The 18,146-nt window shown below is 45.5% G+C and overlaps 1 protein-coding gene across 4 annotated transcripts in view; it reads left to right on the top strand.

Moving 5' to 3' along the window:
* The window catches only part of FOXO3 (forkhead box O3), a 96,319-nt gene that overhangs the window by 66,669 nt on the left and 11,504 nt on the right, over positions 1-18,146 (top strand). For 2 of the 4 annotated variants that reach the window (XM_080389025.1, XM_080389026.1), the window contains exon 2: positions 11,597-13,031. In XM_080389025.1, the coding sequence (XP_080245151.1) occupies positions 11,597-12,997 (1,401 nt within the window). In that variant the 3' untranslated portion in view covers positions 12,998-13,031. Of the gene's footprint in view, positions 1-9,421; positions 9,566-11,596; positions 13,032-14,281; positions 17,399-18,146 lie in introns of those variants that run through there. The other 2 variants (XR_013928400.1, XM_080389027.1) reach the window with 2 other exon arrangements.

Below are 18,146 nucleotides of genomic sequence, written 5' to 3'. Positions count from 1 at the left end.
TTGACTTTAGGGGGGATTACTCATGTGTACGGGTTCAAACTGGGAACATGAAAGGGCTCCGGTGTCCGGGTGGGGCACTAACAAAGCACAGTGAAGTGCCGAAGTGTGGTGAGACAGCCTAGCGTTAGGCTCAACATTCAGCGCTTGTGATTGTGATTGTATCAATGACGGTGATCTCAGTTTCTCAGATTAGGTAAATGACTTAAAAAAAAAAAGGTGACTTTCATACCTGTGCATTTACCTGGGCTGTGGGGTTTCTGGGATGGTACTACTACCAGTTGCATGTGAAACTGGAATGTCCTGCTTGCTGTAGCAGAGAGCTGATTCATTGGTAGCATAATAGGTGTCATCTTCCCTTTTGTCAGCTCCTCAGGTATGTTTTACCCCTGCAGTGAACAGAAAATAAAGTTTGAAAAAATCCAGTAAAACCAGTAACATGCAAGTCATCTGACTGAGGTGAGGTGAAGTTCAATGAAAACTAAAACAGTTTGTAAGTGGGGTTAGGTGAGGCTGAGATGGATCTGGAGGGGTAGAGGGAGTCTGGTCAGAGTGAGGGCAAGCTCTCTGAAGCTACCATGCTCTGGGAGGTGCCGGGAGTGACGTCCCAAGGCAGCTGTGGCCCCAAAGCCTCCCTGTGCCAAGGGTGAGGTCCACCTCCACCAGTGGAGAGGGTCAGGTGCTTGCAGAGGAAATTGGGAAGACGGGCTAGCCCGGTGGGCTCGTTTGCTGAAGGTGCCTGTTTCTCTCTGTGACTGCCAAAGGGGGGCTGGTGTCACTAGCTCGGATGTCAGGGTCTTACTTGGAGCTGCCCGGGTTGGGTGAGGAGAGTTAAATTTTAAGGCTGTAAAAAAGCTTTTCATCATAGAAAAAAAATAATGAAATGCTGTCAACTGGGAGGTTACAGCCAGGGCATCGCAGTGTGGAAACTTCAAGCCACGTGTGCCTGAGCAGTGAGTTTGTGGGCAGGGCTGGTTTTGGGGCTGGGTGTCCCGATGCAATGCGCCCGTGGAAGTCAGATTCAGGAGTGGGCTGAGGAAAGGCTCCTGCAGTAAACCCACCTCATTACTGCTTGTGTAAAAATGGTGAGGAGATGGATGCCTTTATCCACCCATGTCGTCTGGCACAGCATGGGCTTGGTTCGTGTATACAGAAAGCAAGTCTGTACAATTTTTCAAATATTTCCTAAATGCAATGTTTGAAATATGTTCCCCAGCGCAGAGGGAAAATGTAGGAAACCATAAAGAAACTGAGAGACTAGAGAGGACCCACATGTTATTTTCAGGACAAAAGCAGAATGCCCATCAGAATACATCAAAAGGAAAACTGATCACTTTATACTTTCAAAAGACATTAATATTTTACAGCTGCCATTACGTTTTGACGAGTGCACAGGTATTTTTTGGTAGTGCCATAGCTACCCCGTCCTGAGCCGTGAAGGAGGAGACAACCTGTTTTTCAAGTTGCTCAGTTTGCTCATCCCTTGTTCCCTAATTCACGCCCTGTCCACACTGGCACTGCAGTAGCTTGGTGAGTGTCTGGAGTCACAGTTGTGTGTTCCCACATCAGCTGCCCTTCCCTTGAGGCTCCCAGGGTTTTTTTGCCCCTAAAAGCCAGCAGATCAGACCCACCGGGAGTCTTGCTTACGTGCGTCCCCAGCTTCCCCCAGGGGTGCTGGTGTCGGTGGAGTAGAACCATTCCCTTTGCCAACTCAGCTGCTGACTGAAGCGCATCATATTTTAAAACTTACTTTAAAAAAAAAAATCATATAGTATCTTCTGGTTCAATAATAAACTAATAATAAGCTTAAAATAGCACAGAGAGGGATCCTGTTTCAGATTAATCTGCACAGCAAAAATGTCAGGGGCTGTTTTGGAGGTTGCTTGAAGGCTTTCTCGCGAGAAGGTCTGGGGTGCCTGTGCCGGCTTTTGGAGGGCTTGCTCAGGCCTGATCAAACTCGGTCAGGCGACAGTGTATCAGATCTGTTCCTCTCATCAGTCACATGTCAGCTGTAACTGTCACCAGATTTGCAATTTAATGTGCGTAGCTCAACACTTCCAATTAATCCGGCCCGGGTATTTAACAATCTACCATTTCAGAGCTAGCACTTTGTGGAGCCACATGTAAGGCAGCCTTGCATTTCGGTGAGGCTGGAGCCCTGGAAGGCTTTCTTCAATGCACACGGATTTTACTCTTTACTTGCCGCGTTAAGAAAATCAACACATGACCACAAAATTTTTTCAAAAAATAAAGATTTATAATAGGTGATTCAGCAATGAGAGGCTTTTGTGATCTTCCATGGGAAGCTTCTATTTTTAGTGAATTATTATAAGCAGTAGCATCACTGACATTTATTTATAAAGGTATGAAAGAACGCCCATACGTGTTTCTAAATAGTTGATGTATAGTAACGGCCATATGCTGAGAATGAGCGAAAATAGAATTGAACACTCTGGTTTCCACAATGCTGCGTGAGGATTGTGCTGGGATCTTTGCGTGTAAGAAATTAAAAACAGAGGGATTTTTTTTTTTTTTTCTTCTAGTTCTTCTTTCTAGCAAAACAAACCCAAAGCCTTCAGGGTGAAAGTCTGCCTCGCAGTAAAATTGCATTGTTTTCATTGAGGTCTAATTGGGTAACCACTGAGGTTTGTGAGGACTCTTCCAGTAGCTTCAGCAGCTGGTGGATTGGGGCTGTGCAGACAGTGGTAGCTATTTTTATGGGAGTTACTGTACATATAATATTTGGGTTGATTAGTTGTATGTGCCTGCACTTCTCTTGGGGCTCTGTGGCACAGAGGAGGAGAAATGCAGTGGTGCTGTTCTGAAGGGGCTCCACAAATACAGTGTGGTGTCATTTCCAAAGTTCCTGCGGTGGAAACACTCTAAATGCTGGAGCTTGCCATTAAGAAAAAAGTAAGAAAAATAAAGATGTTATCTGCTGGTGATACCACTCCTGAACAGAAATTAGAATTGTTTTGATCTGGCTCTGCAAAGACCCAGCCTTGTGTGTCCTTTGCAGCTGTTTTGTATGCAACTCCTTGGGTTTAAGTTCAGCAAGGGGTAACACCTGTTTTCTTGCTGACCGTGTATGTGTCCCAGTGAAGCCTGCACTGGGGTGCCTTGGGATTTTTCACAATTTGGCACTTTGCAAGAGCAATGCCTTAAAGTCAATTCCTACTCATAATTAAGTTAAATCCTTTGATTGAAATTAATTGTGTTCTAGAATTTTGGGCAGCTGTAATATGAAATGCATGGAAGGGTGTGAAAAAGGGAGCTCTTGACAAGGTGCCTTTAGCAACCTCCTGATGATGGTGCCTGCCTCCTGATTCCCAAATCCCATTTAAACATGGAAAAGTGTTGGCATAGCATGCGGAGGCTAATGCTTTGGGTTTTAGGGGGGCTTTCTATAGCAAAGGGTGCTGGAGTACATGGCTCCTGATGCCAGGAAGAGTTGCTGGAGAGCCCAAACTTACTCTTTCTCCGCAGCTGCATTAGTTAAAAGTATCAGCATTTTCCTCGCTCTCTGCTTCCCGTCTCTCAACACCCAGTGGAAAAAAATATAAATGACAATTGGCATGCTCTGCTCACAGCAAAACAAATGTTATTTATTAGAGTCCTCCTGTGGTCAGAAGACATCTGACTGTAAAATAACTGGATATTTTTCTGCTAACTGGAAGCGTGATGCTCTGAGACAATTTCCAGGCAGTGTATATATTCAGCTAAGTTTTATTTACGTCAGCATAGTGATTCGCAGTATCACTGGAGTGAGGCAGCAGTTGGTTTAGCTAGAATTAATATATTTTCTTTACGAAAAACTTTTGATTAAATTGTGATTTGGTTCCCATAGCTCCATGTGTTGAGGTGCTTTTCTCTTCGAAAGGGAGGGCATAAACCTCCTTGGCGGGTACGTCACTCGCCGCCTGCCCTTGTGGCAAGGAGCAGCTGGGGCGGCAGGGAGCGAGGCACTCATCGTTAGGGAGGGTTTGTTTTCCCTGTGCTAATCACCTTCTCCTGTCGTAATTTGGCACAGCGCGGCGCCCTGCATGTGGGATGGAGGCAGATCCACATAGTGCTCTCCTATCTAAGCCAGCACATTTCAGAGGATAAATCTTTGCCGGACTTAATGTTCTCCCCAGGAGCTTTAATATCCCCTCAAGGCTTTCTACTCTTCCTAGTCGTGGGGGACAATGGGCAGAGACACAGGCAGAGAGCTAATTACAGTAGGGGCCTTGTCTAGCCTTCTCCTACCACCAAGGTCAGAAATACTCCTTTGAAGAGAAGATGAGGAGGGGAATCCACAGAGCCACCCTTCAGATGCTGAACTGACTTGCTTCCCCCAAATATCTGGGGTGGTTTTTTAACCTTTTCCTCAGAAGGGCATGCTTGAGTAGGGCTGAGCCTGTGTCATCCCACTGATCCTTACCAGGGCTGTGAGGACAGTGGGCTTTCCCAGCCAGGTGCAAAGGGATGTACCCTGTGGGGCTCTGGTGAGTTCCCACTGCCTGCTTCTGCTGAACATCTGGTGGGATTTGCAGGAGCTGCCTTAGGAACTTACAGATGATACCAAACATCACTGAAGCATTGAAAATATTTGGGTGTCAGGAAAGATTTATTTTTCTGTGTGTAATTTGTTTAATGCTTTTTTTTTTCCCCTGCAACTTCCATAATTTAGGGAAAACACAACTATCCAGAATACATAATATTTGTTTACATAGAAGAATATGTATTGGTATAACATGGCTGCATAGATATTGCGGGAGGACTTACCTTATGTTTTATTTCTTGCTTTTTTCTGCATCCCCTGAGCACCCTCACTGTTTTATTGGATTATATGTATATTTCTGGTTTGCAAAAACTCGTGTGAAAGAGAAGGAAAGTCTGAGACCTCTTTGGGTTGAGGATTTCAAAGTTCCTTGAGAAGATCAGCACTGCAGCCTTGCAGAGCTAGGCAGAAAATGACCAACAGATTGGTGCTACCTAAAGATCTCCTTGGCTAGACTCACACATCCCTTTCACCAGAAATCCCTACATACATGTACAAAATTGGCAACTTCAATTATTTTTAAATTTGGAGTCACTGTATCTGTTTTCTTGTTTACTTGAAATTAAACCTCATTGGGGACTTTAAAGCGAACAAAATGTGAAACTGTTAGTTGAAGTAAATTTTGAGTTACTTCAGGAGAAGGCACAGACACTGGTCTGGACAGGTGAGCAAAACATGTTGTATTATTTACTGCCTGCTGTTTCAGCAACAGCTGAATCCAAAGAAAGTAGTTTGTTTTGCTTTGCTTTTCCTAAAGATATAATTTTTGGAGGAGGCCATCTGTAGGGGTGTTCGTTGGAAATCTGTGCTACAACATTTTGAGCAAGGTGACATAGGCTGGAAACTTAAATTCAAGTGAGCAAGCAGAGCCACAGAGAAGCGGGGCTCCCTCTGGTCAGCTGGAGGTTGATAAACTGAAGTTCTTTTCATGGCTTCTTTTCCGTGATATTAGATCTGATGCCTTTCTCTACTGTGTGGCTACCAGACAACATCATATGGTGAAGTTAGAACATTAAATATGTTAATACAGTATAAAATAAAGCTTAATTCTCCCAAGTGAGCATTAGTGGCATTTATGGGTCTGCAGATAGCATTTGTTTTTCTCCCATCACGTCCTAGTATCCCACTTGTTAAAATAAACAACTGCTTTTGATTTGTAGCTGTAACTTTACAGTTTTGGAGCCTGTATCTGAATTAGCTACTCACTACAAAACACTGAAATAAAAACAGACCAGTGTGTAACTTGGACTCAGCAGCCACCAGCTGCACCTCATCTTGGTAATCTTTAAGCTTTTTTTTCTTTTTTTCTTTCTTTTTTTTTTTTTTTTGAAGCGGGGGCTTTTAAGAGTTAAGTTACACAACTCTCTTTTTATTTTTAAAGTGAGTGGATTCCTTGTTGCGTTGTTGAGGATGATAAATTGATACCACATGTTGCTTCCAGACAAAAAAGACTCTGTACTGCAGTAGAAGCACTTGCAGCTGGTATCTGAGTTAAGGGACGGGCTCCACAAGGTAAACATGGCTTGGAAGAGGGCAAAACAGGCACAGGGAGGGAATTTTTTCTCCGTTTTAAAGGCTCAAGCATTTGCTGCTGTTGCCTGACCAGAGCTGAGTATTGAAATAATGTGCAGTCCCAGCCTCCTTGGGAGACTCAGTTGTTCCTATCAAATGAGGTATGTGGCACTTTGGATGTGTTGGAGTGTCCTCTCTGGGAGCTAACCCATTTGCAATCTTATCAAAATATCAAGACACTTGTAATTAGGACATGGTAGCTGATTTCTATTTTTTTTTATTATTTTTTTTTTGTGAGCAAATTGTGGCTGGTTCCCTCAAGGAGTATTAACTGATCAAAATGCGGTGCAGTGGATTGACATCTATAAAATCTGAGAGCATGGCCCTGAGCCTGGGAAAGTGCTGTCACCCCTTGTGTTGCTGCCCTGGCTACTAGTGGGCACCCAGCTGCATCCCTTCTCCTGATGCTGTCAGCCTAAGCCAAGGTGGGGTAGCAGTGCTGCTTGCCTGTGGACCTGCACCACCCTCTGCTCACACCCTGCCTTGTCTGTTCCTCTGCCCTGCATCTTCCTTGTCTCCAGGGCTGGTCATTCTTCCCTGCAGGACAGCTTCCCTGGGGGACCAGGACCCAGCTGGGCTGGCCTCAAGGCTGTATGGGATGCTCTTCGCTTGATCTTATCTGCAGGAACCTCAGTCTTCTGCTCTTAGCAAAGCGCACAGCATTCTTCAAGTCTGGTATAAATAGTAATGCTAATAAAGGGAGGAGCTCGTCATATTTCTTTTCTACTCTGCTCTTGTACAATCCATATGTTGTACCCATTGGTGGTATCTGAGCTCTTTCCAAGGTGTCTACGGCCTGGCTTGCATCTGTCCCGTCTACATATGGTCTCCAGGACAGATGATGGACGTTCCTTTATAGATCTTTTAAAGTTTCTCATTGCATTTTGGCATGGAAAAATGTGTTACATTTCCATCGTCATGACCTAATCTGTCTCTCACATAAGGCAAAGACAAATCCCCATTAATCTGATCAGCAGCAGGTTCAAATGATAAACTTCCTTTGCTTCCCCATCTTCTTCACAGTTTGTTGCATGGACATGTATTACTAATGCATGTGGTTGTGAGCAAAGATTGTCCCATGGTATTTTCCTGTATTTTAAGCAGATTGGAACATTCTTTGACGCTCAAAAAACAGGTAGAAAATACAGTTATTTCCATCCAGATTGCACAGCTCAACAGCCTTTACTGATACAAGTTGTCAGTCCTGGTGACATCTGTAGCAAAAGTTGCATGTGAAGTTTGATTTGGCAGAGCATCCAATGCAAGGAGAAACCAAGAAACTCGGATATTGTTGCTGAAGAGGTTAGCGGGGGAGGTTACGTGAAAGAAGTGGGTTTTAAGGCAGTGTTTGAACAGAGGGTGGGGATGCGGTGTGCAAAACTAAATTGGCCCATAATTATGCTTAAGAAAACAATCTTCCTACGGAAGAGAAGTAAAGAGAAACAGAAGCTGGAGTGTAAGTGGCATATTGCTTAATGTAAAGGAAAACAAACTGCTTGGATCTTTTATAACCACCAATTTTCAATGTAAAAGTATTATTACATTCTTTTACTATTTGTGTAATACCAACACTGAGCAAAAAGATATAAGACGAAAATTACACATGTGCACATACATATCCACACATGCTGGAACCCTCATCCTGAAAGATGCCTTAGGCTCACAATTTTACTCTTTAGGATTTTTCATGGGTTTAGGCCAAATAGTTTCATGTGACAGCTACCACCAGCAGAAATAATCCATTTTATGAGAATATTACAGGTTGAAAACTGTTAGCTGCTGGCACTTTGGCTGAATGTTTTTATATTTGAAGCTATGTGGCACACTGTGTATGCTACCCCGGGTGTTTCTTTTCAGTGTTTTCTAAGATTTTTTTCATTAGCAAGGATCACACACAAGTGCTGTGTTTTGCTATACCCAGCATTTTTAGGTGAGGAACAGCATGGTTCGTATTGCTCTTGTAGCCTGGCTTGGTGTGGTGGTCTGGCTCTGGTTGTCCTTGTCTTGCCACTGTCTCTGTGAGGAGGCATCCCCATGTAGATGTTCTCACAGAATCACAGAACAGTCAGGGCTGGAAGGGACCTCTGGAGATCATCTTGTCCAGCCCCCTGCTAAAGCAGGTTCTCCCAGAGCAGGTTGCACAGGATCATGGCCAGGCCGGTTTTGAATGTCTCCAGAGGAGACTCCACAGCCTTTCTGGGCAGCCTGTCCCAGGGCTCTGTCACCCTCAGGGTAAAGACCTTTTTACTCACACTGAGATGGAACCTCCTGTGTTGAAGTTTGTGCCCATTTCCCCCTTGTCCTGTCCCTGGACACCACTGAAAAGAGCCTGGGTCCGTCCTCTTAACACTCACCCTTCAGATATTTGTAGACACTGATGAGATCCCCTCTCAGTCTTCTCTTCTCCAGGCTAAACAGCCCCAGCTCTCGCAGCTTTCCTCATCAGGGAGATGTTCCAGTCCCCTCACCATCTTCATAGCCCTTTGCTGGACCCTCTCCAGCAGTTCCCTGCCTCTCTTGAACTGGGGAGCCCAGAACTGGACACAGTTCTCCAGGTGCAGCCTCACCAGGGTAGAGGAGAGGGGGAGGATCACCTCCCCCCACCTGCTGGCCATGCTCCTCCTAATGCAGCCCAGAACAATCCCACTGGCCTTCTTGGCCACCAGGACACACTGCTAGCTCATGGGCAGCTTGCTGTCCACCAGAACTCCCAGGTCCTTCTCTGCAGAGCTGCCTTCCAGCAGGTCAGCCTCAGCGTGTACTGGTGCGTGGGGTTATTCCTCCCCCAGGTGCAGGACCCTACACATGCCTTGGCTGAACTTCATTGGGTTCCTCTCCGCCCAGCTCTCCAGCCTGGCCAGGTCTGGCTGGATGGCAGTGCTGCCTTCTGGGGTGTCAGCCACTCCTAGTTCTGTATCACCAGTGAGCTTGCTGAGGGCACACTCTGTCCCTTCATCCAGGTCACTGCTGAGTCAGTTGAGCAGGACTGGACCCAGTACTGACCCTGGGGCACACCGCTGGCTACAGGCCTCCAGCCAGGCTGTGCTGCTGACCAGAACCCTCTGAGCTCTGCCATTCAGTCATCAATCCACCTCACTGTCCACCCGTCTAACCCACACTGCCTGAGCTTGGCTGTGAGGATGTTGTAGGAGACACTGTCAGAAGCCTTGCTGAAGTCTAGGTAGAAAACATCCGTGGCTCTTTCCTCATCTACCCACCAGTCATTCTGTCAGAGAAGGCTATCAGGTCGGTCAGACATGATTTGCCATTTGTTGAATCCATGTTGACTACTCCTGATAACCTTCTTTTTGTCCGTGTGCTTAGAGATGACCTCCAGGATGAGCTGTTCCATCACCTTTCCAGGGATGGAGGTGAGGCTGACTGGCCTCGTGGACAAGTGGTTTTCCCTGAAAGTCACAGAGGATGAACGTGGGAACTACCTGCATTGATGTGGTACAAACTGAAATATCAACAAATGTTATTTTTTAAAAAATAGCAGTTCTCCAGCCAGTTGGGAAAAACCTGAGGAAGTAGGCAGTGGCACCTAGTTACTAGAAGTTAGCAACAGATTGTTGTCAGAATCAAAATATATTTAAAACATCATCCGTTAAATAATAAAAAGCTCCTTCTTCCTTAGATTGAAGAACTGTTATGCTGCAACTCAATCCACCATATTTTGATGGCATGATAATCCCTTAGAAATGGACAAGTTTGTAGCTGAGGCACTGACCCATACTTCTCTTGAGTACGTCTGCGAAGTCTGGTCTGCTGTTTTAGCAAATTGTTTAAAACATAATAGTTGCTATTTTGAACTGAGGTCCATATGATTTCTCTTTTCATTAAGTGATAATCAAACCATGTCTGCTGTCTGCGTGTGAGAAGAACTTCAGGCATGTTTTCCATTTCACAATCTGACAAAAACCACAACACTTAACAAGAGGGAAAAAAAGGCATTTTGTATTGAAAAGAATGGTTTGAAAAAAGCTGGGCTCTATTTCTTTATACATCAAATGTGTCTCCAGTTCATTTATGTCAAGCATCCATTTATCCTAAGGATGCAAGTGTGAGATGCTTGTGAATGATTTGTTGATTGATTCATTCTTTGCCCATTTAAATCTGGAATTTCTTCAGTGTTTTGTAAATGAAGGGCACTTATCCTAAATAGTTTGATTATGCTGTGGTCCTGTTGACTTTGTGTTTTTAAAGCATGCTGGTAGAACAAATGTGATTTTATCCTCTTTAGAGATATACCTAGTCATTGCCAAAATTTAAGAAAAAAGAACTCCTGCAACTTTTAAAACTTGATCATCTTTAATGTGGAGGAATAGCACAACTGGTTTTTTTCACATGAGTATGGGATAACTCCAAAAATCTTTTGGCTTGCACATATTAAAAAAAAGCTAACCCAAAAGCAAACCTGGAAGCATTCTCACTAACAAATACTACTTGCTTGTCCTTTCTTTGAGGTGTATTTTAAGCCCAAGATCAGCAGAATGAGTGTAATGGGGTTTTCATCTCCATTGTTTTGGTTTAAATCTGGAGTCATTTCATTAGGGGTGCCATGGGCTGGTTTTCTCAGCCTCTTTCTCATTCTGAGGTCATTATCGTCGGTTTGAGCCAGCGTGGGTTTTGGATGGTAGATGTTGCTGAGCAGTGCAATTGGGTAACATGCAAGAGCAGACAGTGCATGGGCTCCCCTGAAAGCACTGTATTTCTTGGCACCCTGTACAGCATGGGGTGTCCAGCTGTGTACAGCAGCTTTACACAACGCCGTGTCTAGCCATTTAAAGGGACAGGGATATTGTCGTGTAGTGTGTCACATCATGTTTTGAAGAGTGTGAGGATACTATAGTGAGGGGACAGCTGGCCAGCTACTGCAGTATGGGCGTTATTCTGGTGCTTCTAATCGAGAGAGAAAGTACAGCTTAGTCATTCACAGAGTGCCTGTGGGAGAGGAGCAACAGCGCTTGCAGCTTTCTCAAGAATTACTGTAACAAATACACAACACACATGGCCATGAAGAATTAAAAAGGACATTTGCAGAGACTGCAATGAGTGTGACTACTGCACCGGTCAGATTTTTGCAGTGCCTTTGCAGTTTTTATTTCAAGAAACCGATGGCAAGATTGCTGATAGTATAGTGGTTTGTCCTCAGTCAAAAGTAAGGAGGAAACGTCTAGCTCCTTGGAGCTGTGTCACACTCCTTTCCTTAGGATGCAGCTTTTGAGGGTGTGGAGATGGGCACCAGGAATGCACAGATAGTGCAAGCACAAGGCTTGGTTTACAGCAGCACACTGGCACACTGCAGTCACACTCCAGCCCTCCTGTATCCATCACCCGAGAAACCTGTGGTGAAGTCCAGGAGGGCCCAATGCTTTTATTCATGTTGCTGTTTTCATGTGATATTGGTTTAATGGTTGAGATTTGAGTAGTAAAAGAAGTGGGGTGCTGGTCTTTATGTTTTGTTTTGTTCCTTTCTTGCAGAATTCGATCCGGCACAACTTGTCACTCCACAGCCGATTTGTCAGGGTGCAGAATGAAGGTACTGGGAAAAGCTCTTGGTGGATGATAAATCCAGATGGCGGAAAAGGTGGCAAGGCACCCCGGAGACGTGCTGTGTCGATGGACAACAGCAACAAGTACACAAAGAGCAGAGGGCGAGCAGCTAAGAAAAAGGCAGCCCTGCAGACTTCCCAGGAGACGAGCGAGGACAGCCCTTCTCAGCTCTCCAAGTGGCCAGGGAGTCCCACCTCCCGCAGCAGCGACGAGCTGGATGCATGGACAGATTTTCGCTCCCGTACAAATTCAAACGCCAGTACGATCAGTGGCCGCTTGTCACCGATTTTGGCAAGCACTGAACTAGATGATGTTCAAGATGACGATGCTCCGCTTTCTCCCATGCTGTACAGTAGTCCATCGAGCTTGTCCCCATCGGTAAACAAACCATGTACTGTGGAGTTGCCTAGGTTGACTGATATGGCTGGGACAATGAATTTGAACGATGGACTGACAGATAACCTCATGGATGATCTCTTAGACAATATAACACTCCCTCCCTCCCAGCAGTCACCCACAGGAGGGATGATGCAGAGAAGCTCCAGTTTTCCTTATGGTTCCAAAGGTTCAGGGCTGGGTTCTCCGTCAAGTAGTTTCAACAACGCCGTGTTCGGGCCATCGTCCCTGAATTCCCTCCGCCAGTCACCCATGCAGACCATTCAGGAGAACAAGCAAGCCACCTTCTCTTCCATTTCTCATTACAACAACCAGACGCTGCAGGATCTCCTTGCCTCTGATGCACTTAGTCACAGCGATGTCATGATGACACAGTCTGACCCACTCATGTCACAAGCCAGCACAGCTGTGTCCGCCCAGAATTCCCGCAGGAATATAATGCTCCGCAATGACCCCATGATGTCGTTTGCAGCACAGTCCAGCCAGGGCGGTCTGGTCAGTCAGAGCCTGCCCCATCACCAGCACCAGTCCCACAACTCCTCTCTTAGTGGCAGCCGTGCCTTGTCCAGTTCCATCAGTAACATAGGCTTGAGTGACTCAAGCAGCTTGGGATCCACCAAACATCAGCAGTCACCTGTCAGTCAGTCTATGCAAACACTTTCTGACCCGCTCTCAGGCTCCTCTTCTTACTCCTCTAGTGTGAACCTCCCAGTCATGGGACACGAGAAATTCCCAAGTGACTTGGACCTGGATATTTTCAATGGGAGCCTGGAGTGTGACATGGAGTCCATTATCCGCAGTGAACTCATGGATGCAGATGGGCTGGATTTTAACTTTGATTCCCTCATCTCAGCTCAGAACGTTGTCAGTCTGAATGTGGGGAACTTCACTGGTGCTAAACAGGCTTCATCACAGAGTTGGGTACCAGGCTGAAGGATCTTTGGGAACAGGGAAAATGGGCAAACAGGTCAGTGCCCCATAGATGTGGTAAAAAAAATTGATTCTTTAGTTTTATTGGAGTTTGCACCAAACCCGTAATAGTTAGTGCACACTAATAATATCAGTTTGGCTTGTGATGGCTTGCTGTGTCGGTATGCAACAGGCACAACCGAGAAACTTTTGGAGGTGTGGAGGGAAATGAGGGTAAGCTATAAAAGCTGTTTGGCTGCACCACTGTCAGCATGCATCTGATGCTGTGTGTCCTTCTTAATTTAGGCATGAGAAATGTTAATGACAAATCAGGCAAAGCAAGGTGGAATACTTGTGGGTTTTAGGAATCACAGAGCTTCAACTTGTCTTCTTTGAAGCTGCAACAGATGATTCTTCTCTGCAGCTGATGCCGTGTGTAGCCGAGCTGTTACGTAGGCAAGAGGCTTTGCTATCAGTGGCACAGGAGGAGGAGCATCTTTGCAAGATCAGTGCATGCACTGAGGATCAGTGTGTGGGACAGATCTGGACTGAATTAGAGTTGTACTGCTGCTGTGGTACAGCAATGCTAGCAAAGTTGTTTGGGGTTTTTTTTTAGTTGTATTTTTTTGAAAAAAAAATGCAGCAAATGGAGGAATTATATACTGAAATAGCAAAGGTGGGATCCTGGTCCCAGGAATGTTCTGGATTTAATATTTTAAATATTCAAAAATTATTGGTCCCCTCCAGGACTGCAGTGGGTATCATTTTCTTTTGAATTCCGCCAAGAGATTGTCTGTAGGTCTGGGTTCTCACATAGGTGCTTTTCAAATGTTAGCCTCTTCAGATTAATTTTTTTCAGATTGATGTGGTTTTTTCCATTGCTTCTTTTCCACAGCTGGGGGCATTTGAACTTGTAAACATTGTTTCTGTCATCCTTTTGCCATTCTGCAGGCTCCTGCCCATACCGCTGCCTGCTCACACATACATATTCACTGACTCATAGGGTAGGTGCCACACAAAGTGCTCTTTCTCCTTTGTTTATTTATTAGTATAAGGGAGTAGATTTCAAAATATAGTAGGATAAAAGGATACCTATAAATTATTGAAAGTGTTCTGTTAACTTCAGAATAGTATTTAGACTATCCCAGTGGTAAGGTTAAACGAGGCATTCATTCAGTTTGCCACTTGCTTCCAACTTTCTTATTCTCCAGATGAAGGATGGAAGGAAGGGAGTTGGTGTCATTTGACTTTATCGTGCATAATTTGCCCCTTTCATCTTTAATTGCATTTTCATTCTCTGTTTCACAGAAAGATATTCAAGGGGAAGCTTTGCGGTAGGTGAGCAGCAGTGGTGAACCTCCTGAATGTCTTCCTGTGTGTGTATGGAGTGCCACAGGAGATGTGGGCTGTGATCTGTTGTCTGTGAGGGAAAACAAGACGGCACAGGAGTCCTCTTTTCAGTCTTTCTGCAAAGCTGCCTCGCTCCAATGGAGCAGTTGGTTTGCACAGTCCTTTCTCTGTTGGTGGGAGGACTTCCTCTGGTTCTTTCACGTCTTCTTACTGAAAGCAAGAGTATTGCAGTACACAGCCAGGAGATGGGCTGCAGAAGACACCATGTCCTTCTGACCCTGCATGAGATGGCAGCTTGGCAAGGCCAGGGACCACAGCTGGATTCTGGTTTTCCTTCAGTCCCAGTGCTGGAGAATTTAAGGAGGGAAAGGGGGAAAAAAAAGAATTGACTCAAGAACCAGGAAGCAAAAATTTGCAGAAGGTCACACTTGCTGACCAGTTCTCTCTTCCTCCAGGTGCGTGAGCTGTTTGGATTTAAAAATACTTTTTGCACAAGGTAAAAAAAGCAGGCTGTAGGAACTTCTATTGCTGTGAAACATCCAACAGTACGGTCTGCCAAATGGGGCCTAAAACCCAGATGTTATTGACAGCTTTGCTTGACACAGGCAAATAGGGCAGCCTCCTGCTTTCATAGCTTTGGTTGCTGTGCATGTGTAGAAGCCGCCTGTGGGGAGACCTGCCTAGGCAGCAAGAAGGAGGCACACCACGCCGCCTCCGCACCGATGCTCGCTGCTGCCATTTCACCCCGGCCTTTGCCATTCACAGAAAACACAGCCACCGTGATCTTCTTCAGGCTGCTCCCTCTGAATAAAGGAACCGACATATCTGTGCGAACAGAGTCTCATTGCAGAGGGCAGATTTATTGACAAGACAGCTCTCCTTGGCAGATTACTGTCCATTCATCTGTGGAAGCCTCTTTCCCTTTCTCTGACAAGTGGACTGGCTGCTGTGGGGTGCCTCTGGTATCAGGTGCAAGTGCAGATGATTTCTGCTGAGCTGGTTCATCATGCACCCTTCCTCAGCTGTTAGGCAGCTCTGTTTGAGAGTTTGTCTCCCTATGAGCATCTCATATTTTGATAGGGGCTCCTCCCGTGACATCGGTTGTGGTTGTTCTGAATTGCTTTCTACGTTACTTCTCTGCTTCCCTGTAGCAATAGGGGCCCCTGAACTAAAATCTTCTCTCAGCAATGTTCATGACCCCAATAATGAATTTTTACAGGCTTAAAGACTGGGCGCTTTCAGCAAAACAGCCTGGCGCTTGCTCATGCTAAATCCATTTCACAGGGGCGGCCAGGTGTGTTTTGCAGGCAGGCAGAAGCAGTTACAATGGATTATTGGCATACCTGGGAATAGTGAGTGCTGTGTTTTCTATGAAAAATAAGAGAAATGTTGGAGTCAGTTTTCGGGAAGAAAAGAAAGAAACCAAATATATAGGTATTTAGTTTATACATACTGTAGGTATAGAAGTGGGGTTTACTTTGGAAGAAAATCAACTACAGTTTCTTCATAGGGGAAGTAAAAAACCTATGCAGGAGACATGACCGTTGCCGGTTTAGTGGCTGGGAACGTTTATTGCACACAAGCCTGTGCACGGTCCCTGGGGAAAGCCATGCCTGGTCCCACTGGGCTGACCCTGCACCCATGAGGCTGGCCATGCCCAGCCTTTCAGAGGGCTCTTATTGAGGCTTGTAAATGGATTTGGGTTTGTTTTGTTTTTTTTCTCTTACAAGAAGAAAAGGAGAAAATCAATGTTTATTCACTCAGCCATAATTTTTGCCTCTTAAGCTGGCTGGGGCCTCTGCTCCTCTATCTCTGCCTGCTTCCCAAGAGCGCTGGATATGCCCTCCACCCACTCAGATAATCACCACTTTGTTTTTTCAACTTGTTTATCAGTAAATAAAAATGTCACTATGTCCCCACCTGTCTCTAGAATAGCTTTTATTTTGAACTGAATGGGTCCTCTCTCAGCCTGGGGTTCCCACAACTCTGCTCTTTTCTCTGTGGTCCTTCTCAGCAGGCAAGTTCCAAGGGACTTGGTGTTTGCCAAAGAGTAGTCCCACACAGACTGTCAGGTGGTGACTATTTGGGACGTTTGCTGCTGTCTGGAAGGTCAGAGCCAGTGATCAGCTACTGCTTGGTCAAACATTTCCTGTGGCATCAAAACCTATTCAAGAAGTTGTTTTTACCTGGATTGTTTCAGTGATCCAGTTTATGATGGCACTGCACAGACAGCGATGCTGGCAGGGCTTGGGCAAGGGGTGGAGGATGGCTCAGTGCGAGCAGGCCAGGAACTTCCTGAGCTGGTTTCACCATCTGAAAAACTCACCTAGCTGCACTTCCGAGAGCGATTTCAGTGTGTTCAGCAGGATTCCTCTGGGCTCTGTAACAGAGCTGTGCTGGAGTCATGTTGACTTGTTCAAAAATTGCAAGTAAAATACTTGATCAGTTAAAGTCACTCATTTTGCCCTAGCATCATCTATGTCCCACATCATTTTACTGTAGCAGTGGAGTGCACAAACCACTAATAGCAACGTCATGTAACATTTGCAGAATATGATGATTAACATCTCTGATAAAGCTAAATCCTAAGAAACATAAAATGCATCTTGGTATTTCATTAGTCTGTATCAGTTTGGACTACTTGCTGATTTGTTAATTGGCTTTCAACCTGTTTCTGGGTGAAATTCATCCCAAAGACGAATGCATAGGTCTGAGGATGACTTACTATTCACTACAACGCTATCTTAAAAGCTGAAGTAGGTAGCAAAAGATCTGCATTTGGATGGAGTTTCAAATCGGAGATCTCTGGACAATATGCCACGAGAAAGATGACACTTGTTCTTTACCAGAAATCTTCTCTTCTGCTCATGACAGCTGAAATGTGGGAACCAGAATTGGTGGACCCCTTGCCTGAGGGTGCTGACTGCTTCAGGACCATAGCTGTGATTCCTCCTCTCTTGTTTTCAAAAATGAGGCCTTAGAGGTGGGGCTGGCAGGTTTCTTACATGGAGCCAAAGTGGGGCTAGCTGCCGTGCAAAAATCTAAAGGAAATTCAGGAGCAGCAAATTCTAACAGGTTAGTGGTTAAGGTGGTGGTATGCTTCTAACATTTAAGTGTTGTTTCAGCCAGCCCGAGTTTTGAAAGGTGGTTTTGTGACTAGCTGAACATCACGCGCGCCAAGTTTAGTCTTTGAACAAAAATATGTGTATAGAAAGTGTATTTTGCTGGGAACAGGGATCCCATTAACTCCAAGGAGGGCCTGCCCCAAGCAGGCTTCTCGCTCCCCTGGCCCACACCAGCAGCATGGGAGCAGACTCGGCACTTGTGGCCGCTGGGGAGGAGGAGAGGGGACAGCTGGGGAAACCGCTGTGGGGCTACCCGCTGTGCGTGCCGCTGGCCGCTGTGCCCCTCACAGCCCACTGCGCACAGGCCAGCCCTACACTTGCAGTAATGCTGTGGCTTATGCCGTGTGAAGGCAGCAGGAGCTGACACACAAACACAATGAATTGCTCACTCCTTCTGGGGGTAGGGCTTTTTGGCTTTGGTGGTTTTTTTTTAAATCTGGTTTTATGTTTTGGGGTTTTACTAACGGAGGAAAAAGATCTGTAAAAACCAGGATTGCCTCCGCAGGCTTGTGTTGCAAACATACAGCATGAAGCCGGCACAGTAGTCTGATCCTGTGGTTTGGGTGTTCTTCTGTTGGTGTTTTATATAGATATATTTTTTAGTACCTCGTACTTTGTCATGTGATTCAGCAGCAATAATTAGGCAGAAACTTGCTGTCCCTGCAGATGCCAAGATTACAGGATGACATACTCTCACC

The sequence above is a fragment of the Falco punctatus genome, assembly GCF_963210335.1.
Source record: "Falco punctatus genome assembly, chromosome: 5".
NCBI classification, from domain to species: domain Eukaryota; kingdom Metazoa; phylum Chordata; class Aves; order Falconiformes; family Falconidae; genus Falco; species Falco punctatus.
This window is presented reverse-complemented; position numbering and strand designations above follow the sequence as displayed.